This window comes from Rutilus rutilus (assembly GCF_951802725.1).
Source record: "Rutilus rutilus genome assembly, chromosome: 4".
Classification (NCBI taxonomy): domain Eukaryota; kingdom Metazoa; phylum Chordata; class Actinopteri; order Cypriniformes; family Leuciscidae; genus Rutilus; species Rutilus rutilus.
In genome coordinates, this window is record NC_140212.1 from 22,651,113 (window position 1) to 22,678,464 (window position 27,352).

The window sequence follows — 27,352 nt, forward strand, 5'->3', positions numbered from 1 at the left end:
TGCCGTGGGACACGTCACAATGGAGGCCATGGGACGTCATTACTGTGGCCTCTGGTCGTCATCATCATATGCGTCTGGTAACAACACAGCGCTGTGTTACATTTCTAAACTTAATTCACTATTGATAACGCGCTACTAAATGAACGGGATTCTCTATGTTTTGCATATCTTCAGCGTTGTGTAGATTTATTCAGATGTTTATGAAGATCACAGCGCGGACTGCAGCACAGCAGCGGTTACTGATGCGAATCTGAGATGGTCTTCCTGAAATAAGAGGATGGATGGAAGTGAGAAGATTGAATCTGATGATGTGGTGATTGTCGTGGAGAACGAGGCGGAGAGTAAGCGTGATGATGAAGACCAGGGTAGTGTGAGGATGATGATGATGATGGCTCTGATGGACGTGTGTCCCGTGTGTAAGCTCAGCTTCAGCAGCAGAGAACCGAAGCTTCTGCCCTGCCTGCACTCCTTCTGTAAGAGATGTTTACCACCAGCTCACAACACACCTGCCAGCACAGCCGGCAACGCCAACCAGTGTAAGAGTTTGCTTTCACTATTACTCGTTCACAAAATGCATCTTAAGATGGCTGTTACAGAAGAGCTGATACAGAGAACCGAAGCTGCTGTAAAAGTTCAGGCTAGAACAAAGAACATTCGATGTTTACAAAATGGTAGAAGCATGGCATGGGATCGATTCCCAGGGAATGCATGACTGATCAAATATGTGCTTTGAATGCACTGTAAAGCTCTTCGAATAAGGTTGTCTGTCATATGCACAAAGGTGATGTAAATATACAGAAATGACTAAAGTATATAGGGTAAAATGACCCACCCCACTTAAAAAAAAAATTCTTGAAATTTGGTCATTTCATTAGAATGTCAACATTTGGAAGATCTAGTCAGTCGAAACAGTTTTAAGATTGAGTGATCTCATTTTGTGTCTCTGGGAAATAGTGATCTGTGACATTGTATTATGTTGATTTTGTGTGTGTGTATGTGTAATGAGGGGTTTGTGGACACATTCATACATATTTTTAGATTTGTGGAGTAAAAAAATGTAGTTTTTATTTTTAAGTGAAAAGGTGAAGACCTTGGGGATAAGAACTAAGAAGGCCCTGAGTGACTTGTTGCTATTCATTTCAAATTGAATACTTATGATTCATGGGTAGGATTGATTGGGTATCTTTAACAATTCGATTTCTGCTTATCGATTCCAATAAGGTAAAATAAAACATAGATATCATTCACATTTATTCTAAGTCTTATTGCAAACCATTGAATACTATGAACAAAAATGACCAGGCTAAAGAATGCTTACACAAGCAACTTTTGCCTATAGTTAAAATACACCATAGATTAACAAAAACAACTAGCCTCGCCTAACTATTATAAATTTCAAGCATTATTAAAGACAAATAAACACTAAAAACATAAAAAAAAGAACTAATAAATAAATTAGCAATCACACAAATAACTGAAGTAAACAGTGTTTAAGATTTTTAGGTACAGAAACTGTAATCAAATGTAAAATAACACTATGCTATATAAATAAAATATACATTACAAAAGTTACAAAAGATATTCAGATAAATGTTAGGGTTATAATGTTCAGGAACAGTGTTTAAAATACATTTTAACCACTTGTCAGCTTTAGAAGGTCAAACAAATTAGTTTTGGAAACGTGGAAAAAAACAGTTGTCTCTTTGACTGCGACAACACTCGATTATAATGGGATTTTGGCAATATTGTGATTAAACTTTACCTCATGTAAACTCAATACTTCGATACAACTAATGCGATTAAGCTCATAATCAGAGTAACCATGTTTGCGTTAAACTTCGTGGCGTACACCAATTTTAATCGCAATAAACAGGCTTGTAAAACCTTAATCGCATTATTACCACTCTGACCAAAGTGCGCGGACGACATGAATTGAATGTACACTGTGTACGGACATATGTACGGCCGTACACTTCATGAATGAACTCCATGACGTTATTCTAAAGTTTTCTCTTCTCCAAATCGCTAAACTCTGTCAACTCAACTTGCTGTGCAGTCACTGCTCCGTATCTTTATCGAGGCGGTGCGAAGAACAGAGTAGACCAGTCACAACAGACTGGGCCGTCTGACCAATCAGAGTAAAGTTGACCAAATCACAAGAGATTGGGCCGTCTGACCAATCAGAGAAAAGTTGACCAATCACAACAGACTGGACCATCTAACCAATCAGAGCAGAGTAGACCAATCACAACAGACTGGGCCGTCTGACCAATCAGAGCAGAGTAGATCAATCACAACAGACTGGGCCATCTGACCAATCAGAGAAGAGTAGATCAATCACAACAGACTGGGCCGTCTGACCAATCAGAGCAGAGTAGATCAATCACAACAGACTGGGCGTCTGACCAATCAGAGCAGAGTAGATCAATCACAACAGACTGGGCCGTCTGACCAATCAGAGAAGAGTAGATCAATCACAATAGACTGGGCCGTCTGACCAATCAGAGAAAAGTTGACCAAATCACAAGAGATTGGGCCGTCTGACCAATCAGAGAAAAGTTGACCAAATCACAAGGGATTGGGCCGTCTGACCAATCAGAGAAAAGTTGACCAATCACAACAGACTGGACCATCTAACCAATCAGAGCAGAGTAGACCAATCACAACAGACTGGGCCGTCTGACCAATCAGAGCAGAGTAGATCAATCACAACAGACTGGACCATCTAACCAATCGGAGCAGAGTAGACCAATCACAACAGACTGGGCGGTGTGACCAATCAGAGCAGAGTAGATCAATCACAACAGGGTAGATCAATCACAACAGACTGGACCATCTAACCAATCAGAGCAGAGTAGATCAATCACAACAGACTGGGCCGTCTGACCAATCAGAGCAGAGTAGATCAATTACAACAGAGTAGATCAATCAACAGACTGGACCATCTAACCAATCAGAGCAGAGTAAATCAATCACAACAGACTGGGCCGTCTGACCAATCAGAGAAGAGTAGATCAATCACAATAGACTGGGCCGTCTGACCAATCAGAGCTGAGTAGATCAATCACAACAGACTGGGCCGTCTGACCAATCAGAGCAGAGTAGTCTCGCTGAAAGGAGGGGTTTAGAGAGACTGAATCGTCGAGAAAAAAATATTCTGAAAGAGGTGATGTGCTATGTACATTATGAGAAAATTAATGTTTTTTTTACCTAAAGTTAGTTTTTTAATTGATCCAAATAATCACACAGGTTTCTATAATTAATCGTGATTAACCACACCTACAGTAACAATCATAGATATATGGTCATTACCTCTGAGTTAATGAGGAAACCGCATAAGACTTTTAATTTGTTGATATTATAAATATTTGTTTAATGGCATATATTTAACAAGTAGCCTGCTATGAATTAAAGCCAGTGATACCAATATTGATAATGATGGCTCTAATAAATGGATTTTATTTGATTATTTAATAATATCTCCTCTTTTGTATCTTGTGACATGCTGGTGAATATGTTTTCCTGCTCTTCTCTCTTGTGTTACATCAGTGAACATGATCCGCTGTCCAGTCTGTCAGCAGGAGTGTATGGATGTCGAGGTCTTGGATAACTTCTTTGTCAAGGATTCTGTGGAAGTGCCGAGCAGCACGATGGAAAAGAGCTGTCAGGTGTGTGTTTACGCCTGTCAACGTTTATAACACCACAGTGCCGTAATGCTCCTTTAAAACCACAATACTTATGCGGCTCAAAACTTTTTAAAGCTTTCAGGGCTGGTTGTGAAGAAATGAATGTGTTTGTTTATTCATTCTAGTCCTGATGATGAAATGAAATGCTTAGTTGACATTGGCTCTTTTGCTCTCAGCTCTGCGTGAGTTGCGACGATAACACTGAGGCCAGCGGTTTCTGCGTGGAGTGTGTGGAGTTTCTGTGCGTCACCTGCATCGATGCTCATCAGCGTGTGAAGTTCACCAGAGATCACACGGTCCGGCAAATAACGGAAATGTCCTCAGGTTTGACCCTAAACATTTGTAATTGATATCAGCCTGTGAGACCTGAGTTAGGGTTAGTAACATTTAGACAATTAGACATTTTAAGTGCACTGTAAAAAATGCTACAGTAAAAACCTCTTAATTGGTTACCTTAAGTTACCTTATAAGATACTTTCTTAAAGGATTAGTTCACATCAGAATTTCAATTTCCTGATCATTTACTCCCACGTCATCCAAGATATTCATGACTTTCTTCAGTCGAAAAAAGAAATGAAGGTTTTTGAGGAAAACATTCCAGGATTTTTCTCCATATAGTGGACCTCAACGGGAACCAACGGGTTGAAGGTCCAAATTGCAGTTTCAAAGACTCACGATCCCAGCCGAGGAGAAAGGGTCTTATCTAGACAAATGATCTGTCATTTTCTAAAAAAAATAAGTATTTATATAGTTTTTAACCACAAAATGCTCATCTTGCACTAGCTCTGCGATGCGCCACACATTACACAATCATGTTGAAAGGTAACCGATCGTTTCGCTATAAGACCCTTATTCCTTGGCTGGGATCGTGTTTTTGAAGCTGCAATTTGGACCTTCAACCCGTCGATAACTGTTGAAGTCCTAGCCTAGCAAGCCAGACCTACATCAAGATGTTAGGTCTGGCAACTCACCATAGACACGGCTCAATCCGAGGGGCGGGATAAACGGCTGTCTTTCAAATTCCCTCTGCACGCAATAGGACAGTGCTTCAACCAACCAGAGCGTTTTCCCAACAGCGGAGCTAACGTTAATTGATGGATTCAACTTTTGAATCTGGCCGGCAAAACTACGAACACATCTTCCTTTTATAAGAATGACTTAAGTGCCGTTCTTTGCTCTTTTCTCAAAGAAAAGCTTAACTCCAAGTCCCACCAGAGTCGCGGCCAAAGCCGACTCGAAAGACTGTTCGCAGGCAGCAGCCGCCATTCTTTGTTTTCAAGTAGCAGGGAACCGTCACGACTCTGTCGGCATTATGTTAAGCCCGCCCCGCCTACTCTATACATGATGTGATTGGCCTGACCCAATTGAGGTTTTTACAGCTCCGAAAGTCAACGGAGAGTTGCTAGACTACCCAGGCTGCAAAATAAATTTTGCTGCCGCTAGGGTGCGTCTAGATTTCTAGGCTATTGAAGTCCACTATATGGAGAAAAATCCTGGAATGTTTTCCTCAAAAAACGTAATTTCTCTTCGACTGAAGAAAGAAAGACAAGAACATCTTGGATGATGTGGGGGTGAGTAAATTATCAGGAAATTTTCATTATGAAGTGAACTAATCCTTTAAACTGTAATAAATCTAACAGGGCATTTAATGTAGAAAAACAACAAATTCACACACAGTGAAAAAATAATATACAGTATATACATACATAGAGTGTTGTGAACTCGTATATTAGTATTTACCTCAGCTTGTGGAAAAGCAACTTGTAATGTGCTTCTACATGTGGATTTCTCTTCATTACCTGTGTTTTTTTATGTTTGTCAGCAGTGTATTATAAAGAAACAAAACTGATTTCAGCATTTCAATTGGTTGGCAGGCTAGATTAACATTAATATATCAGTTAATGAAATTAACTTTTTTTATTTCCTGTAAACTAAATGTGTAAATCCTAAAATGTTGCTACTTTACTTTTTCACTGTAAAGTTCTGGCAACCACAGTTAGTAAAACACACTGTTGGTAAATTCTCATCTGCTGACTGGGAGCAACCCTCTCTTCACCCGTGACTGGTTATAAAGTTTTGGCTCATCAGTATATGATCAGTGTGTGACTTGAGTGTCCAAATACTTTTTGGTGACACTACCGTTCATGGTCTTTTACAGAAACTAAACTTTACAAACTTGCAGGACTCGATTCTGAAGGTACACAAATTAACTTGTCTTCCCGTTCGTTCACAGAGGCGATGGGCGCTTCCACGCAGAAGCCCGTCTTCTGCGACATCCACAGACAAGAGCCGTTGAAGCTGTTCTGTGAAACCTGCGACCGCCTCACGTGCAGAGACTGTCAGCTACTCAAGCACAAGGACCATAAGTACGGCCCACATTCATGTCATGTGTGGTGACTTTATAGCTGTAGTAAGAAATCATTCATGGAATGTTTATCACTCTAGTCTCATATTAACATGCATAATGTCTTCAACCCTGCTCCTGAGGATCCACTGTCCTGAAAAGTTGTTTCCAACCTGATTCGGCACACGTGCCTGTTATTTTCATAACCTGAAAATCCTAAATCTGAAAGATTAATGGTCTGGCATCGACTAATGAAAATCGACCAGCTTGAGGGGCGGCACCAAGCGTGCATTTGAAAATCTCACTGCACGCAATTGGATAACACTATGACCAATCACAACAAGCCCCATACGCTTAGCTACCAGCGGAGCAAACTGGTAGATTAGACTCTTGCCGTATCCGGTCGGCAAAACAGCAAAAATGCCCTTCTTGCAAAGGAACGATTCGAGCGCCATCTTCTGTTCCTCTTTTAGATAAAAAGCCAAGTCTAACTCGTTCATTGTAGCGGCCAAAGCCGTTTCAAGCAATGTTTACCAATGACTTCGACGTCACAGCGCTGTCGTCATCTGTTTAGCTCGCCTCTGGCCCGCCTATATCAGATAACCCGATGTGATGGGTGCAGTTCGGATACAAGGGCATATTTAATGAGCATCATTACTCGACGCCAGAGTAACTCGCTGAGCAAATTCAACTTGTGCTCTCGCGAGAACTCTGGATTTCCAGGGTATTATTTATACTTAAGGTGTGTTTAGGGGCTTTCGCACCGGAGGAACCTTTTCATAGTTCCTAGAACTATTTTCCTATTGAACTATTACTTCAAAGTAGGGTCTAAAGCAGTACTATAGGAACTATCCGTGACGTTAGTGAACGCTGTTTGGCCGAACGCACGCGAAACACCAGCACCCGCCTTTTTTAAAAAAGCCTGTGTAAACACACAGATTATAAGTCTATATATTTACTTTACGAACATGGAAAACAGTGATAGATTGGCCTCTTAACCTTTACACTAAAGAGAAAATCCTACGCAACTTTGAGGGAACCAAGAGAAATATGATTATGTATTTCTGCTCAGCTAGCAAACACTGGACATCAACCACACGGCATACGCCTATAACTTTTCATTACTGTGTAATTATGTTTAACAGTTCTATCTAATAACGTGTTAGACAGATCGTAAACTAGTGAACACGGAGAAAGTGAGCACTGTGTGCTCTGGTGTTCTCAGCGCCGTCAAGCGCGGCTTACGTCACTTCAGAGTTCCTACTGGCGGTGCGAATGCAACCAGGAAAATGTTCCTAGGGGAACCATTAGTTCTCGGGGAACCACCCTGGTGGCTAGTTCCTGGGAACTAAGTTCCCTTTTGTTTAGGGTTGGATCTAATTGGATCAACTAATTAGTTGGATCTAATGCTGCCATGTCATAATTCCCATAGTCTTGAAATGACAACACATGATGCTGTATTCAGAGCTGTTCACGTCTTCATACAGGGAATTATGCGTTTCTATTTCACCACTATCAATGCCTAAATGAATCTGCAGTGGTCAGTTGTGTTCAGTCTTTTCCTTTTTCTGGTGCCAAAATAGCAAACAAAACAGTTTACTTAAGCACTACTACAGCCTAATAAAGTCAAAGTAAAACAAAATACATTCCACTTCCCTAACTCCCTATCTGTTTCAAACCATTAGAAAATAAACCTTTACAAATAATAGCCACCCGTTTCATACAAGATAGTGGCATTTTTCTATTTACAGATTACCTTTTAATACCAACACAATAATAATAAAAAGGAAAAAAAACTCTACTCTATTTACAGATTAACTTTTAATTCCGGCACAATAGTAACAATACTAGCAACAATAACCAAAGAAAAGATGAAGGAAAAAACATTAAGCATGAGAACCAGGCTACTCCTCTTCTAATCATCTTTACTTTACAACAACAGTTGGGAAGGACGCTGACACAAACACATCCTCCCAGCAGAACACACACACACACACAGCCACTTGTTTTCAGTCTTGTGCAGAAGCGTGTATTTAAAGGATTAGTTCACTTCAGAATTAAAATGTCCTGATACTTTACTCATCCCCACGTCATCCAAGATGTTCATGTCTTTCTTTCTTCAGTCGAAAAGAAATGAAGGTTTTTGAGGAAAACATTCCAGGATTTTTCTCCATATAGTGGACTTTAACGGGAACCAACAGTTTGAAGGTCCAAATTACAGTTTCAATGACTCACGATCCCAGCCGAGGAGTAAGGGTCTTAACTAGCCAAACCATCATTCATTTAAAAAACAAAAAAACATTTATATACTTTTTAACCACAAAATGCTCGTCTTGCACTAGCTCTGCGATGCGCCACACATTACGTAATCATGTTGAAAGGTCACACGTGACGTAGGCGGAAGTACAGACCTAGAGTTTACAAAACGAACGTGTAAAGATTAAGTTAAAACGCCATTTACTAAATAAATAAATAAAAGGTAAAACAACGATGTCGGACGATTGTGAAGTTGGAGGAGAAAATGAGATTTTCCGCATATGTCAGGTTACCGTCTGACCTTTTCAACGTGATTACGTAATGCGTGAAGTTGTGGACCTGCAAGACAAACATTTGTGGTTAAAAACTATATAAATGTTTTATTTATTTTTTAAAATGACCTATGGCTAGTTAAGACCCTTACTCCTCGGCTGGGATCGTGAGTCTTTGAAGCTGCATTGAAACTGCAATTTGGACCTTCAACCCGTTGGTTCCCATTGAAGTCCACTATATGGAGAAAAATCCTGGAATGTTTTCCTTAAAAACCTTCATTTCTTTTTTCGACTGAAGAAAGAAAGGCATGAATATTTTGGATTAAGTGGTGTTGAGTAAATTATCAGGAAATTTTAATACTAAAATGAACTACTCCTTTAAAAGATGTGATGCCAACAGAGGAGCCAATCCGCTTTCCGAGGTGATTAGAAGCCGGAACCTGGAGCAGTTGAGAGGAAAAACTCGAGAGAGAGAGAGAGAAAAGAAAACCACAGTTTAATACCATATACGTCCGAGGGCGTAACAGGTGGTACAGCGGTCATGTGGTACAAGTAGGAGCTCTTAGAAAACTCCCATCTTACAAGCTGTAATTATGAGCTCTACGATGACGTGAATGCTTTTTACAAGTTGAAATCTGGTAATTACTGCAATTTCAACAAGGTGTGAAGCACATTGCTCATGTGGGTCCCCAGGGTTGAAGACCTCTGTTTAAAGGGATAGTTCACAAAACATTTACTTGTTCCAAAACTGTGTGACATCCTTTCTTCTATCAAACATAAAAGAAGATATTTTGAGTTTTTTTTTTTTTTTTTTTTGTCATTGGAAGTCAGTGGTCACCGAAATCGTTTGGTAACCAACATTCTTCAGTATATCTTCCTTTGTGTTCACGAGAAGAAAGAAATTAATATAGGTTTGAAACAACTTGAGGGTGAGTAAATGATGACAGAATTTTAATTTCTGGGTCATCTGAAAGTCTTTAGGCTGTACTTCTGAAGCAGTGTGCATTTTAATATCTGTCCCTGTTCAGTGTTTTGCCCTATAGATGTTTATTGCTTCAACATAAATGCAAATATCACTGACATCATCAGTCTCTGTAATAACTGAACACTACAGCTAACACAGGATTTTCCAATACAGTTACCAATTTCTAGAAGATGCGTATAAGAACCACAAGGAACATCTGGAAAATATGACCTGCCAACTTCAAGAAAAGAAGAAAGCTATAGAGGATGTATCTAATACCATAAACAATGGGTATGTTTTATGTTATATGTATTTTTGATTCTTTTTTTTTATGTGTATTTACAAAATCTAAAGCCAGGGTTCCCTAATCTCAAAAAACATTGAAATAAATAAAAGGGGCTGCACAATTTATCAAAATAGAACTGAAACAGTGACATCTTATCTTATCAAAGGCTGCAATTTAATTAAAGAAGAATATAGTTGTGCTGCATGTTTCAGAGTAAAGAGTGGCAATTTACACGCATGCAGCTTATAATATATATTTTTTCAGAGCGACTAAGTTGAATGCTGTATCTCACGACCTCCATCTTGCAAGCACTGAGTTTAACATGCATTTGGGAACGCAGTGCGCTAGGTTTACTTTGTGTAAATTCTCATACTTTCCTATGTTTTTGTTGACAGAGGTTTACAGCGTTTCCTCCAAAAAAAGCTTTAGGACTTACCGTTAAAACATTTGCAAGTCACGAATTTAAGACATACATATTTGTAATGTAACTTGTAGTGTTAGTTGGTTCTTGTAAAGTGTGAACACCCTTAAAAGTAAGTATCAGAGTCTTTGTTCTTAGTATCTGGATTTCTCAGCAGTGGCAATATGAGACATTTTACTTTTCATATGAAATTAAATGTCATAACACAGGTCAAATCACAATATATATATATATATTTTAAACAACATTAAACTGTTACCATATAAAGTGTAATGTGTGTGTGTGTATATATATATATATATATATATATATATATATATATATATGTGTATATATATGTATATGTATATATATGTATGTGTATATATATATATATATATATATATATATATGTGTATATGTATATATGTGTATGTATATATGTGTATATATATATATATATATATGTATGTATAAATGTGAATATGTATATGTATGTACATATGTGAATATGTATATGTGTGTATATATATATATGTATATATATATATATGTATGTATATGTATGTGTGTGTGTGTGTGTGTGTATATATATATATATATATATATATATATATATATGTATGTATGTGTATGTATATATGTGTGTGTGTGTGTGTGTGTGTATATATATATGTACATATACATACACACTTAATAAATATACAAACACACTTACATATACATACACACTTAATATATAATATATTCATTCACCATTTTATAACATCAGGAAACCATGAACGTGAATGTGTCATTAAATTATTGAAATATTAACATAAAATCTCAGGGGGTACTTTGAATAAATATTTTACTTCTAAAAGGTTCGGCTGGCAAAAAAAGTTTGGGAAGCCATGCTATAGTGGATATACAGTTCTTCTAGTTGTGCTCAGTTAGATATATTTCACTAGAAATGTTTCTGTTTGATTTTAACTTTTTGTTTGATGACTTTTAAAAATCTGGAAATTACATGAAGTAGAAGTCACAAAAATGAATTTGTCAAAAACTGGGAACCCTGTACACTGTTAAGATATATAGTATGTGAAAACTGTTGATTTATATTTATTGTAATGGTCTATTTTTTTCTTGTTTTTGTCAGTCTTCAGCAAGTGGATGAAAATCGCAAGACTGTGGCTAATGAGATTAAAAAGTCCATCTGCAATCTCATAATGGAGATCAACAGGAAGGGGAAGTTATTAGTCAATCAACTTGAGGTACTAGTGTCCAATATTTCATCATCATCAAGAGCAGTGCTTACAACTGGTTTGTCTCAGCCAGGTGTGCAATTATGGGTTATGTACAGCAGGGAAAAACAAATGCTAGTAATACAATTGTACAACATAATTGACTTAACAATATTGATATCAACCTTAAAGGGTTAGTTCGCCCAAAAATGGAAACTCACCTTGAAAGACTTACGTTCATCTTCAGAACACAAATGAAGAATCCTTTGATGATGAAATCTGAGAGCTTTCTATCCCTCCATTGACAGCTACACATCTACCACTTTAATGCCTCAAAAAGCTTATAAAGAGATTGTAAAACTAATACATATGAATTGACCGGTTTAGTCCCAATTTTCTGAAGAGACTCAATCGCTTTATATGATGAGCAGATTAAATTGATGCTTTTATTCACATTTAAACATTGATCAGCGAACATGAACAGAAGCTCAACCGAACCTCCTTGATGTGTGAATATGCTTCAGCTTCTGTTTATCTCAACTGATGTGTGAGTTGATGAATGTTTAGATGTGGATCTTCAGAAGATTTTGACTAAACTGCTCGATTCATATGGATTAGTTTACGATCTCTTTATGAACTTTAAGCGTCAAAGCGGCAGTTGTGTAGCTGTCAATGAAGGGACAGAAAGCTCTCAGATTTCATCGAAAAGATCTTCATTTGTTTTGAAGATGAACACGACATGAGGGTTCTTGACTTGCAAATGTTTTAAGGGCAATAGATGACAGAATTTTGATATTTGGGTGAACAATCCTTTAAAATCCTTTTGCCACTGTTGCCTTTGGCTTGCTCAGTTGGGGATATTTGGGGATATTTAATTTAATTAATCAATCAACAATACTATTGATCAGCATTACCAAACGTGGACGTTTTCCACTAGAAACAAACATTGATGTATTATTTTAATTTAATTTAATACTGTGAAGCTGCTTTGATACAATCTGTATTGTGAAAAGCGCTATATAAATAAACTTGACTTGACTTGACTTGACTTAAATCACTTAGTTGAAGCTGGTCAAATAAAAATAGACTACATTAGCTTCCCTTGCAGCAAAACACATGCTATCAATATGATATACAATTTTGGGAATTTTTTGGGGGTTGCCAATTGATGTCCATTGTCAAGTTTATGTGCTGGAGCAAAACCAGTTGAGAAGTATCGCTGTCACATTTGATTGGTGTAGAGTACAATAGCTGTGTTTCCATTCACCTATTTTGATGCGCATTTTGGGATATCGTATAAAAAAACAACAACTGCTAAATGGAAACGCCAGGATGTGGATAAGTTATAAAAACATGAAAGCGTTTATTTCGAAGTCATTTATATGATGTAGGAAAAAAGAGCCTCAGTTTCTTCCCCGATTGCAGCAACTTCCATTTTTATTACAGATGTTTTGTGCCAATGTTCTCTTAAAAACATGGGATGCAAACTGCTTTATTCGCTTTCAAATTTTTTATTTTTATACAATATTCCAATTTTGCCCACAAGTTAAATTCACAACTTTGAATATAACATAGTAGTGTGGTGTTACATAAGCTAATAAAACGTAAAATACATGTTTATTTAGGCCATCACGAAGGACCATGAAACCCTCCTGAAAAAGCAGCAACAGGATGTGACGTCACTCTCCACACATCTCGAACATGTGATTAACTTCACAAAGTGGGCCACAGCCAGTAACAGTGGAACAGCCCTCCTGTACTGTAAGCGGTTGGTAAGTGTCTTTCTCTTGTCAAGACGAGTATAAAGTGAAGCATGTAAAAAAAAAAAAAAGGCATCTCTCCTGTGTGATTTTTATTATTAATCTAAACTTTGTGTTTGAATGTCAAGTGATGATCTCAGTTATCTCAAATAATCACAAATTACGTAGTGTAATTATTATGACAGGTCTGGTCATCCTGCTGTTTGGCTGATGGTCTCTCACATTCCTTTTCTCCTCTTAGATAACATGTCAAATCCAGTACCTCATGCGAGCAAAGTGCAACATCTCGTATGTTCCCCAGAGCTTGGTTCGGTTCCAGTGTCGATCTGCTTTTTGGGCCTCGAATGTGGATCTTGGTAAGACGCTTACAGAATCAGTTCACAGACATTCATGGCAGTGGTTTTCAACCAGAGGTGTTTTTTTAGTTTGTTTTTTTACCCACTTTTGGCATGATTGAAATTAATATTCGTTAGGCTAAAAGAAAAGCAAATCCATATCAGTACAATAGGTATTCAATAACCATTCACAGCCCCCCCCCCCAAAAAAAACCTTAGTAAAGAAATAAAGTGCTGAAATTACCATTTGCTATACAAGTCTTCTGAAGTTTTGTGATATTGTAGCCTTGTGATGAACAGAGCTAATTAAGTTATTATACACTGAAAATCCCTCATCACAATATTCATATTTGGCTTCCAAGAACATCATTTTACATAGCGATGCACCGAAATTTCGCCAACCTAAATTATTCAGCCGAAATTTTTGGTTTCAGCCAAAACGTTGACGTTTAAAGCAGAACTTGGTAACTTTTTTAACTTAATAAAACTGTCTAGAAATCATTTGGATGGTTAAACAACCTGTTCTGGTGATATTGGTGACTTTCCCCGCTCCCCCCAGCGTTCCCAGGCGGAAAACCAACCTTGCAACTTGGGGACTACCGTCCCGGCAAGATAGAAATTGGAAGTCTCGTGAGAAGCGAGAACGAGCGCGAAACACGGAATTGCTTTACGACAAAATGTACATGTCAATGTTCTGTGATAATGTGTATGATGTATTACCCACCTCGGTAGACATAGCTCCACACGATACAGTTGGCTTGCTCCGATCAAAACAAACGCACATGAGCAGCGGTAGAGAGGGGGAGGAGGCCGCCGCAAGTGAGTTTTTTACGACAGTGTTGTGAAATATACGCCCCCCCACAGCTGTAGGGGGAGCTCGTGGGGAAAACATGCGACAACAAAAGGGAAAATCAGCGAAGAAGTGACTAGAGTTCGCTAGAGTTGCCGAGTTCTGCTTTAATTAGTGCTTCTCCGATGGCACGTTTCATAGCGTTTCGCACGTTTTGCATGTGTTGTAGCTTATGCACAACGTAAATCCACAGGTGAACATCAGAAGTAGGGCTTGGGAATGAGTTTGATACTTTTTAGGCACTGACCGAATTGACTCTATACCATCGAGTATCAAAAAATGTTTTGTCGTTTGGTACCAAATTTCGATAGCTAAGGGGTTAATCTCGTCAACATCAATGAGCCAATAAGCCTCAGTTGCACGAGGCATATATTCCGTCCCCAGTGGCCTTTATGAGTCTTTGAGTCTGTAAAAAAAAAAACCAAAGTTGTTGTTTTTTAGGTAATATGTAATGTAATCTTGTTAAAACGGATTTCATAAAATTTGTATCGAAAAAAGTATTGTTCAGGAACCGGTGTCGGTATCGATATCGAAAATTTTTGAACGATACCCAGCCCTAGTCAGCAGTGTGGAAACTAAGGTTGGGTTAACTATATTGATTTCTCCTTTTTAGTCGATCTCCATTTTGATGAGCTGAGATCTTTTAGTATATGCTGTTTTTAGTTGATGCATAAACAATACTTCTCTAAAAACATTATTTGTTGCCATCCAATAATCACAATAAGCATTGATACTTTCAATATGAAACAAATTTGGTCAATTTTGGTCATTTTGACACACTTTAATGTGGCGTGAAGGATCATTGTAGTCATCTCTTCCTCTTTACTACTAGTTTCAGCACAAAATAAACATGTGTGAACATCATGTTAAAAGATACAGTACAACTTACTGAAATGTATCATGTCATTAATTTAAAGTGTCATGAAATCCCTTGTTTAAGCACTGTGTCATTTTTGAAAAAGACTGAAAAAGGCTGCGTAAAACTGAAGAAAGTGGGAGTGTAGAGGGTGGGAAGAGGGTAAAAACAACCAATACAACACAGACCTGCAACACACTCATTACACTCATTAAAAAACCAACAGAGTTGAGGACACCTTGATGTATTTTAAAAATATAAACCTATGACAACAAACTCTTATCATTAGAGACTCATGAACATTTTGATAATAATTCTTAGAAATATCAACAAATCAACATTATATAAAAAATGTGGAAGAACATTTAAAAGGTCTAATAATATTTGCATTATATTTACCAGCACTAAATCTCTGAACAACTGACTCCGCATCAGTTTAACACAGAAAGAGTAAAGGCATTTTTTTTGTCCATTTTTCTTTTAATTTTCAGTCTACATGATTGTCTTCATTGTATCAGAACAATTCATTGTTCATGATCAGATGTACGGCTGTATCAGTGTCCTTATTGCAACATATACATTTCATTTGAAGAAGACATGAGGAAAAATGTGTGCATTTACGGTGCTTGCTCATGTTTTTGGAGCACTAGAGTATATGAAATATGTCAAGAAAACGTTGAAACACAGTTCGGAAATGACCTGTGATCTGCGTTGCTAAACTCCTCGTGTCATTCCACGCAGAAACCGCATGTGTGCTTCGAGTGTTGTTACATTAAATATTGTTCAAACCTCATTTCACACGTGTTGGTAGTCAAACTCCAGGTCTGACTGCATTATGGGAAAATGTAAACAACACTTTTGTGCTACTGTACTGAGGAAACATAGTCTTGAGACACACTACTTAAAATGCTTTCACGCGTCCACTTATTTGATGTCACTCAACACTCAAAGATAACGACACATTTCATCCTCTGTTGAAACGAAAGTGGCTAAATTCTGTCAACCTCATCTATAAGCAAGGCCAAAAATAAAGCGATTTAATTTGAATTAATATCGATTCTGTAATAAAAAAATCTATTTTAAAATCGTTAAAAAAAATCGTGATACCTAGGTGAATAGATTTTTTTTTCTCCCAGCCCTAATACCAGGTGTAAACAGGACCATAGTGTAATCTGTCAAAAAATAATGAACGACAAGTCTGTCCATTCTCTCCCTGCGATCTCCTCTCCTCTGACTCTCTCTGAAACTTCATGTCCTCCCTATTAGCTCTATCAGCTCATCCTCTCTGTCTCTTTTTCTCTCGGCTGGTGCTGGCGCTGCTTCTCCTCGTCTTGCTCATCCACTGCTGAACTTGGCCCTGGTGTGTCCTCGGGGATGGAGGCAATAGCCGCATTTCCACCATCGGGCCAGTCCGAGCCAGGGCTTTAAACGGGCAGGGCTAAAAGCCTCGGGCCTGCAGCACCGCTGTGTTTCCACCGTCGTGCCTGAAGCTCCGCAGCGCTTCACTAAAACACGCCCGTAACACCCGTCTCTGGAACAACGTCACACAAATCCATAATTTCACCAACAAATGGAAGTTTTCTCAGAAAAATAACCATAAAGAAATCACTGGAAACTAGTGCGATCACAAAACGGACATGATAAAAGCGGCCGTTTGTTGGCATTTCTGTTGTTTACTTAAAGATTTAAAACCCAAGCATTGATGTTTTACCACAGGTTTATAATAAAATGAATTTAATTTGTGTCAAGATTGCACATTAGTCACAGAAATAAAGTGGTATTTACAGTTATTTCACAAAAGAAAGAGGACACGTATTCAGTCAGTGACGGGAAATATTCGGTTAAAGGAACACTTGAAATAGGGCTTATTCACTTTCTTTCCTACATTTAGATAGGTGGGCAAATGCATTTTTGTCTCAGTGCATGCATTGTTTTAGTTTGACAGGGTCGGCGCTAGCTTAGCTTAGCATAATGAATGGAATCCTTTGTTGCCAGCTAGCATGTCCTGAGTAAAAGTGATATAAAAAAATTAATAAAAAAACACCTAATTACTTCTTGTGGCCTGCGTATTCACAACAAGTTCAAATAGCGATGCAGATTAACACTAGGCGATTTCCTAGGCAGATATTGACTTATATATTAAGGACTATATTAGGGGGAAGCACAGGCGAAGCACTGCTACTTGGGCGTGATATCTCTGCGCCCAAGTAGCAGTGCTTTGCCTGTGCTTCCCCCTAATATAGTCCCAAGTCAATATCTGCCTAGGAAATCGCCTAGTGTTAATCTGCATCGCTATTTGTACTTGTTGTGAATACGCAGGCCACAAGAAGTAATTAGGTGGTTTTTTTTTTGTTTTTTTATATCACTTTTACTCAGGACATGCTAGCTGGCAACAAAGGATTCCATTCATTGTGCTAAGCTAAGCTAGCGCCGACCCTGTCAAACTAAAACAATGCATGCACTGAGACAAAAATGCATTTGCCCACCTATCTAAATGAAGGAAAGAAGGTGAATAAGCCCTATTTCAAAAAACGGTTGAGTGTTCCTTTAATGCATCCACTGGTCCGCACTGACAACGGCGCATGTTCAAGTGATTTGAGCGCTCAAAAAAGTAGTGCACGTGCTGAATGTGTCCATCTGCGCTCATTGTCATTGGAGTGTACTTTGAGTGGCTTGCGTGTGTGAAAGAGTGAAATTCTTGCAAATCTACAGCTTCTCAAATGGAGATGTTCCTCTATCTTTTCCCAGGTTCTTTAGTCGTAGAGAAAACTCCGGTCCGTCATCCCAGCGGTCCCCAGCAATTCCTTTTCCAGCAAATGAACCCAGGCCCCAGACCCGATGGTCTTCAGGCAGGGTTCCGGAGCTCACCGTCCCAGCAGCAGCAGCAGCAGCAACAGCAGCAGCAGCGGCAGAGCACACTGGCCCAACTGCAGATGCAGGTGGAGAAACTCTCCCAGCAAACCAACCGCCACCAACCACCCAATCAATGGTCATGGTACCACGGTATGCGCTTACCGGGGCCGCCTCCACATAGACCCCTACAGGGTGGCTCGCCATCTCAGACGTTACAAAGCATGCCTCAGCACGGGCGCAGATATGGCGCGCGAAGCCCTCCACCTATGCTTCAGCCCTCTAACTTACCTCCTCAGGTGAAGTGTGACTTAATATTCCAAGAAAGTGACTGTAAATCATAGGACACGTATGTCAAAAGTTTGGAATGATTAAATATTTGCTCACCAAGGCTGCTTTAATTTGATCAAAAACACTATTATACACTAAAATGTTATTGCTGTTGAAAAGAACTGCTTTCTATTGGAATATATTTTATAAAACCTGTGAATTCTTAGCATCATTACTCCAGTCTTCAGTGTCACATGATCTTTCTAATATGCTGATGTGCTGCTCAAGAAACACTTTTTCTTATTTTCTTCATTACCATTCAAAAGTTCTGGGTAAGTAAGATTTAAAAAAAAAAAAGAAATTAATACTTTTATTCAGCAAGGATGCATTAAATTGATCAAAAGTGTCTTATGTGATAAAAGCAAAACAAAGGATTTCTCTTTCAAATAATTGCTGTTTATTGAACTTTCTATCCATCACAGATAAAAAAAAAAAAAAAACATATTACGGTTTACGAACCAAAAAAAGTTTTAGAATTTTTATCATATGTTAATGTAAAACATCTTGTATATTATTAACTGCTGTTTTGTTTGGTTTTAATTTTTATTGTATTTATGCAACTCTTGTTTTTGCCTTGACGATAGCCTGAGATGCTGACATGGCATTAAAAAGCTATACTATTACAGTTTCCACAAAAATATTAAGCTGCTAAAAAAATGTAAACATTAATAATGATAATAGTAAGAACCATTAATAATAATTGAGCAATAAATCAGCATTTGAATGATTTCTGGAGGATCAAGTGACACTGAAGTAATGATGCTGAAAATTCAGCTTTGCATCACAGGAATAAATGACACTTTACTATATATTCAAATAGAAAATAGTTATTTTAAATTGTAGCAATATTTCACAATATTACTGTTTCTACTGTATTTTTTGATCACATAAATGAAGCCTTGGTGAGCAGAAGAGACTTCTTTCAAAACATGAAAATTGGAAATTTTAAGTAAAGAAAGGAAATATTCCGAACATTTTAACGGTAGCGTATGTTAATACGCTGTTCACTTATGAATGGAAAAACAGTTGTGTAACTCTGAACTTGCTGTTTTTTTTCTGTCTTTAAGACTCTGAGGGGTCTCATCAGCAATCCCACCTTCCCTCCTAAACCGATGGAGGTGCTGCCTAGAAGCCGCTATCCGCACAGTGCTGCTCTTTCCAGTGGAGCTTCACTTCCCTCTCCACACACGCTCCATCAGGTGAGTGTGGCCATCGTATTCCACCATATACAGTAATATTGGCACTGGCCAAGTATATATATATAACATGCACAATTCTGTTTTGGCTTTTTAAGCAAAACATGCAGGCAACATCATACCTGAACAGGAGATATGAACCAAGCGCGCTGCTGCCGGCTCAAAGGCCCAGTTATCCGCCCAGTCACCCCTCCACGCCAACAGAGCGAACTGGTATGCTTAATCAGCAAAAAAAACAAATGCCTGACATTGGTAACCACCTTGTCTTGTCTTGTTAATTGGAGAAATAAAGGCTTGCTATCCAGTTCATTATACTGTTTGTTCTGTGTTGTCAATTGCTTTGTGTTACAGTACTAACTGAATATTGCCTTGATTTTATCTGACTTTTAGCACAAGGAAGGCAGTTTTCTCAGATGTCCATCACCTCATCAGAACCAAAGACCAGGTAAATATTTTAGCAATATTTTTCTGTTAATTGAAGGTTTTGAGTGCTTTTAAGTCATTATGTTCTTGTTCTCTTCTGTAATTAATTCATCCTAAAATGCTATGTATCATATCAATATGGATATTTTTGTGATATTTGCATATTGATTGATCTGCGTTTATCTACAAACCGTCTGTAGACTATTTCAAGGATGTAAACGAGAGGCAATGAAAGTGTCTCATAGTGTAGATGGTTATTTATTATCAACGGATCAGTCTGGAACATTTAATCATTCCTATTACAATTAATAAATCTGTTAACACTGTGAGCATGTGTAGATTCATTCATTATAATGGGAGTGATGTGAAGTTTACTTTTAGGGCATGTAAAGAAATATAATGGAAGATATTTGGAAGAATGTTGGTAACCAAGCAGATCTCGGACCCCAATTACTACCATGGTACTTTTTTTTCCTACTATGGTAGTCAATGGGGCCTGAGATCTGTGTGGTTACCAACGTTCTTCCAAATATCTTCCTTTGTGTACAACAGAACAAAGACATTTATACAGGTTTGGAACAACATGAGGGCGAGTAAATTATGACAGAATTTTCATTTCTGTCGCTTTAACTAGCCAGCTTGACTCTACCCATCAAACTAACAATTAGTTGGAAAAAAAACCCTGACATATCCTTTTCACTGCTGTAGCTCATGTGCACTCTTGTTGTAGGGATGTGTGAAATTGACAATGATAAAATGATTTCTTGAACTCTCCAAAAGAGGAAAATAATATAGATAGATTGGGTCTCTTTCACTTATAATTACATGGATTATTCGCATTTATACCCACAGGAGAACTTTTCACAGAAACTTTAAACACAGTAAACACCTTTTATACAGACTAGGCTTGCTGCGGTTTTCTGTGCTATCGGTGTTACACGCTGTTCGGCTGTATGCCGATTATATTACTTGGCCACCAACCCACTGCCCCACTTATTTGTTGAAATAAAAACTAGGGATGCACCGAAATTTCACTGGTAAAATGACGCTATCCTCTTGTTCACTGATCTGCTTCCCGCTATCTGCTCACATGCTCTGATTACAATAGCTTTGTAGGACTATAGCCTACTTTATTAGCTTTTTCATTAGTATTTTTTTCATTTCACATTCAATAAAAATATTGAATTTAATTAAAAAGTGTAATATTAATACAATTCTAAAACTTTTTTTTAAATAAAATACAATTTTATATCTTAAATATATTTAAACGCGTTTAGAAGGCCATCCATGTGATTTTTGTGTACAAGTGGTTTCAGGTGTTACTAAATTTACGTTAATTTACAATACATTTTAGTACAAAAGTCTTTTTTTTGTGTGTGTGTATGTGAAAAGGTTTGTATGCAGATTTCACACACACATTTGTGCGTACGCACTGTTAGCGAATGAGACCTATTGATTACAGCAGTCAGTAGAGAGACCCTCACATGTTAACTAGTTACCGCTAAGGTAAAATACCCCCGTTTCACAGGCAAGGTTTAAGTCTAGTCCCAGCCTAAAATGCATGTTTGAGCTGTTTTAACTGAAACCGACTTGCACTGACACATCTTCAAAAGTATGTCAGTGCCATTCTTTTGTCTCAAGATAGTAATGTTCTTCGTCTAAGTCACGTTTATAAAAGCGAATTAAATGTCCTAATTGAACTAAGAGCTAATCCTGGCTTAATCTAAGCCCTGTCTATGAAAACAGGCCTTTTATGTTTTAAATTCATATATATATATATATATATATAATAATAATAATAATAATACATTTTATTTGAAAGGCGCCTTTCTGACACTCAAGGTCACCGTACAGGCATACATAAAAGTTAATACATAAAACAAATGATAAAATAATGCAAGAAATAAATTAAAAACCAGTTAAAATCAATTAGAATTACAGATGAATGGATGTTACAATGAATAGGCTTGTTTAAACAGATAGGTTTTGAGTCCAGATTTGAAATGAGGGAATGAGTCCATATTTCTGAGATGAGGTGGAAGGGAGTTCCAAAGGCGTTGTGGTGAGACGGGCAGGTGGGACGGACAGGTATAATGAGGAGGAGGATCTGAGAGAGCGAGATGGAGTGGGAACATGGAGGAGGTCAGATAGATAGGGGGGTGAGAGGTTGTGGATGGCTTTGAATGTCAGCAAGAGGACTTTGAACTGGATACGGGACTGGATAGGGAGCCAGTGGAGCTGCTGGAGGACAGGAGTGATGTGATGGATGGAGGGGGTTCGGGTAATGATTCGGGCAGCTGAATTCTGGACTAATTGAAGTTTACGGAGGGATTTGTGAGGGAGGCCCAAGAGAAGTGAATTACAATAGTCTAGACGTGAGGTGACAAGGCTATGGACAAGAATGGCGGCAGAGTGGGGGGTAAGGGAGGGGCGGAGACGATTAATGTTACGTAAATGGAAGTAGGCTGACCGGGTGATGTTATTGATGTGTGATTGAAATGATAGTGTGCTATCCAGGATGACACCCAGACTCTTAACCTGAGGAGAAGGTGAGACGGAGGAGTTATCAATTGTGATGGAAAAAGTGTTGGTTTTGGATAATGTGGATTTGGTGCCAATGAGGAGAACCTCGGTTTTATCACTGTTAAGTTTAAGGAAGTTGAGGGCAAACCAGGATTTTATTTCAGCAATGCAATCGGTGAGGGTAGTGGGTGGGAGAGTGACTGAGGGCTTTGTGGTGAGGTAGAGCTGGATGTCATCCGCGTAGCAGTGGAAAGTAACATTGAATTTACGGAGAATATTGCCAAGGGGAAGAAGGTAGATGATAAAGAGAAGGGGCCCCAGGACAGAGCCCTGGGGCACACCTGTAGTGACGGGGGAGGGAATGGATTTGAATGACTTAAGCTGAACGAACTGAGTATATACATATATATGTATGTAAAAAACAACTTTGCTAGATAGTTAGTAATATCAGAAATACGTTATCTCAGTTTGAAAAAATGTCCATTCTTTTAATACATTTACTACCTTGCTATTTCCTTCACGAAATGGGCTTCTAGTCATTTTGTTGTTTTCCTGTTTTTTTTTTTTTTTTTTTTAGTTCTGTCTCCTGGAAACGTGCAGAAGCCCCTCAGAGTGGTCCATCAAACCCCTCCACCAAAAGAAGACGCAGGTTGTCTCCAGGACCGGTCATCGTCATCAAAGATGAACCAGAGGATGATGATGAAGTTCATTTTGTAAGCTTTTACTCATTCTGCACCAGATCAGAGAAGAAATAGATCTGAACGTCAGACTAAATTTTATATATAATATTCCTCTTTTTTTTTTTGTGTGTGCTACTGTAGGTAAACACTAGTGCTAAAGCCAGTCTTCCAGACAGCACAGGGGTTCAGTCTCAAACGCCACTGCAGGGTGAGCAGCAAACAGAGAAGACCCCAGAAGCAGACGAAGACCCCAATGAGGACTGGTGCGCAGTGTGCCAGAACGGAGGAGAACTGCTCTGCTGTGACAAATGTCCCAAAGTCTTCCATCTTAGCTGCCATATCCCCACTCTGACTGCTTCTCCAAGGTAACGGAAATATCGAAAGCAGCTAAAACAACCCCCACTGAATATAAGAAATTATTAAATTAAACCGATTAGACAATTCAATCTGTAGAGATTTCACATCTAATGGCCTGGTTTCACAGACAGGGCTTAGATTAAGCCAGGATTAGACCTTAGTTCAATTAGGACGTTTAAGATAGCTACATTGTTACATTGGCTAGTTGTTTATCTAATCAGATTTTAAAGACACAACTATACTTTATAATTGAGTCTTTTATGTCTTAAGCATGTGAATGTGTTTTTGTTTTGTGTCCATGAAAAATAATCAAATGAGACCTAGGATTGTCATTTGAAAAGTAATTTATTTGTTGTATTGTCTCAAAAAAAAGCATTACCATATACACTGCCCAGCCAAAGAAAAAAGCTGCTGTTTGGATTTAAATGAATTAAAAAAGGCAAATGCTTGAGTGTCTATGATTGGATCATTATTGCAGTGATTATTGTGTTTTTATCATGTTTTATGTTTGGCAACAGTTCTTCTAACTCTAATTGATGGAGAGTGTAGCTTTTAATTTCTTTAAAAACTTGTAGGAAGACACATCATGGCCATATTCCAGGATGTCAATGTCCAGATTTATCAGGCTCAAATTGTGAAAGAATGGTTGGGAGGATGAAGAATCGTTTTCACACATGAAATCGGCACCTCTGAGTCCAGACCTTAAATTCATTGAAAGTCTTTGGGATGTGCTTTACAGAGTGCATGACTCTTGCATTGCCAATACAAGATCTTGACCAAAAATGTATGCACCTCTTGATGGAAATAACATCTCAACATTTATTTCCATCAAGAGGTGTATACATTTTTGGTCAAGATCTTGTATTGCGCTATCAAAATTCCTCTGAAACCCTCCTGTCAGAATCTGCTATGGGATTTATGTACGTCTATTTATGCAACATATATCCATACTTGCTCTGAAGTAGCAGCAGTAGCGCAGCAGATCTATTCCACCAAGACCAAATACATTAACATTGTTTTATCCTTTAACATGCTAAAACAATTCAGAGAGTTGTCATAATTGAAATATGTATATGTGTGTCTTTAGTGGTGAGTGGTATTGTACATTCTGCCGTGACCTTACCTCACCTGAAATGGAGTATAACGTCAATGCTAGCGGAGAATCGAACAGTGTGAAGCAGGATCCGGATTCTGAGGCTTTCACTCCTGTGGATAGAAGAGTATGCACTACTTTCAATTCAGTTCTGCTTTATTTAAAAAAAAAAGGTTTTTTAAATTATTTTACATTTAACTTTTATAATGGCTGCATTTATTTGTGTCCATGCAGAAATGTGAGCGACTACTGCTTCGTCTTTATTGCAATGAGCTCAGCACAGATTTTCAGGAGCCTGTAACTCCGTCGGTAAGATCATCCATCTCACGTAGAATTCTACATGCATGAACTAGATTGGATTGATTTTCATTGAGGAAACTGTGAGGAAAATAAATAAAATTAAAGTACATGCCTGGATCACCACAAATTCAAAGAAGAAAATATTTTGCACAATAAAAATTAAGCCTATTTTATGAAAACTAGTATTTTTGGGGGTTTTGTGACCATTTTCATGATAATAAAGCACATTTTACTGTCAGAAATCTCAGTAGCCTATTGTAATACAGAAAATAATTATTCATTCTTATTCATGTACAATTTAATGATTTCCATTAAGTGTTAAAACATTGTGGTAGTGTTTTCCCACTGCCTTCAATTTATGCCGATTTCATTAAATTATTAAATAAAGAAATCATTGTGTTTGGAATCAGATTTTTTAATTGTCATAAAAAATGACAAATAATCACCATATCAAAATATAAAATTAATTTCCATCAAATGGAATAGTTTCAGATTTTGGGGTGAAATGGCACAGACAGGCTCACTAGGGTTTGAATCAAAGCTTCCATTTGAATGATAAGGACTGTTTTCTGTTCTGACCCTGGTTCACTCTTCACATTTGCAGTCGATGCCAGAATACAGTGAGATAATAAAGATGCCAATGGACCTGTCTGTGATCAGAAGCAAACTGGGGGACAGCAGTTATAAGAGCACTGAGGACTTTGTTGCGGACGTCAGGTTGATTTTCAAAAACTGTGCAACTTTCCACAAGGTATGATGACTTGCAAGTTAACATATTATGTTCAAGATATGTCCCCTTGAAACTGGATTGTGCTTGGTGAAAACTAGGGGTGTGACGATATTCTTAGCTCATGCCACGAGAAGAAACACGATATCGGGTTCATGAGGACAAGACAAGAAGATATTTTTAAGAAACACCATATTTAAAGGAGCCGTATGTAAGATTGTGGCCAAAACTGGTACTGCAATCACTTTCAAATTACTGTAGAGCGGTGTATCCCCTCCCCCTCCCCCCTGACTCGAGGTTGCCAGATAGGCTGCAGGATCCAGCAGGAACGTAGGCTGCTACGTAGCTGTGGTAACTAGAGCAGAGCTGGCAACCCGGATGCCGAAACACTACTGACTTCGTGATTGGTAGATAGGTGGAGGGTGGCGCTTCAGGCCAAAACACAACATGACAACATCAACATCAGTTGAGGGCTGCAACTTCACTTTTTAAATGACAATATCCTGGCCGGACTACTGTTGTCAGTGATATAAGTATTTGAAATGAACATGATTTCTTAATGTCTAGTGACATATCAGGGCCATTTTATGATTAATTGAAATACATTTCTTACATACAGCTCCTTTAAGAATTCTTCAATGGCATAATATGACTGGAAAAATAGTCTTTAATCCGACTGAAAGTCACAAAATGCAAAACATTGCAGGTGCATTTTACTTCATAATTTAACCCTCTAGGATCTGAGGTGTTTTCTGGGCCCTGGAGGTGTTCTGACATCTAAAAGTTGTTAGACATGTTTTGTATAAGAGAGCCTGTTTGCGGAAAGGCATCTGAGATCTCTCTGATTTTTTTTTTTATGGTTAAAATTGAACATATGAATATGAATATCATCTGATATACATGGAATGAAAGTCATTGTTAACAGATAAGTGTTGAGTGTTATGAGTGTTGAGCCGTTTTTAACCAAAACCCGCTTGAATGTTAATCTCGGCTTTGATCAAATAAGTGATAAATGGTCTAACATAGTTAACGTTTTTAAGATTAAAAATAATCAAATAATTGAAGAACACGCACGTGACATCTAATGTTGTGTATTCACGCTGTTTATAGGAAGACACTGAAATGGCCAGTGTGGGTGCTAATCTGGAGAGTTACTTTGAGGAACTGTTGAAGCTCTTGTATCCAGACCGGACGTTTCCTGGCGTGAAGGAGGAGAGCATTGCTTCTTTGTGTCCTGACGAATCAAGTCCCTTATCTAAGACGCCTCCACAAGACACTTCCCCAGTAGAGGAGGCTGCGAGACCCTCTGGTGAAGATCTCCCTCAGGAGGAGCCGCACGCTAAAGACACTGAGGAGAAGCCGGAGAACTTGAGCTCTCCTGCAGGATCCAGTCCTGTAAATGCTGAAACGGACAGTAATGCGACTAAAGAACCAACTTCCTGAAAGAATCTTACTTGTTTTTCCTCTAAAGACTGGATGGTGACATGCACTTTTCTAGAGCGTGAAATCTCTGGTTCAATTGCAATAATTATACTGTATATTTTAATTGTTTTAAGCATTTGGAAAACAAGCTAAAGAAAACATACTAAAAATGTATTATAACGATGCAGTGTGTAATATAGGCACAATAAATATCTGAAA

At 38.2% G+C, this 27,352-nt stretch overlaps 1 protein-coding gene across 2 annotated transcripts; it reads left to right on the plus strand.

Moving 5' to 3' along the window:
- Positions 1-27,352, plus strand: trim24 (tripartite motif containing 24). Of its 2 annotated transcripts, XM_084408421.1 has the most exons (19): positions 1-77; positions 175-536; positions 3,550-3,668; positions 3,863-4,010; positions 5,920-6,052; positions 9,697-9,813; positions 11,347-11,461; positions 13,057-13,203; positions 13,433-13,547; positions 17,981-18,381; positions 19,480-19,611; positions 19,707-19,821; positions 19,999-20,053; positions 23,132-23,267; positions 23,376-23,599; positions 24,679-24,811; positions 24,919-24,993; positions 25,589-25,735; positions 26,822-27,352. In XM_084408421.1, the coding sequence occupies exons 2-19, from the start codon at positions 278-280 to the stop codon at positions 27,152-27,154; spliced, it is 2,904 nt and encodes a 967-aa protein (XP_084264547.1). In that variant the 5' UTR covers positions 1-77; positions 175-277; the 3' UTR covers positions 27,155-27,352. The 2 variants fall into 2 exon arrangements, with proteins under 2 accessions (XP_084264547.1, XP_084264546.1); XM_084408420.1 differs by having other exon boundaries at positions 5-536.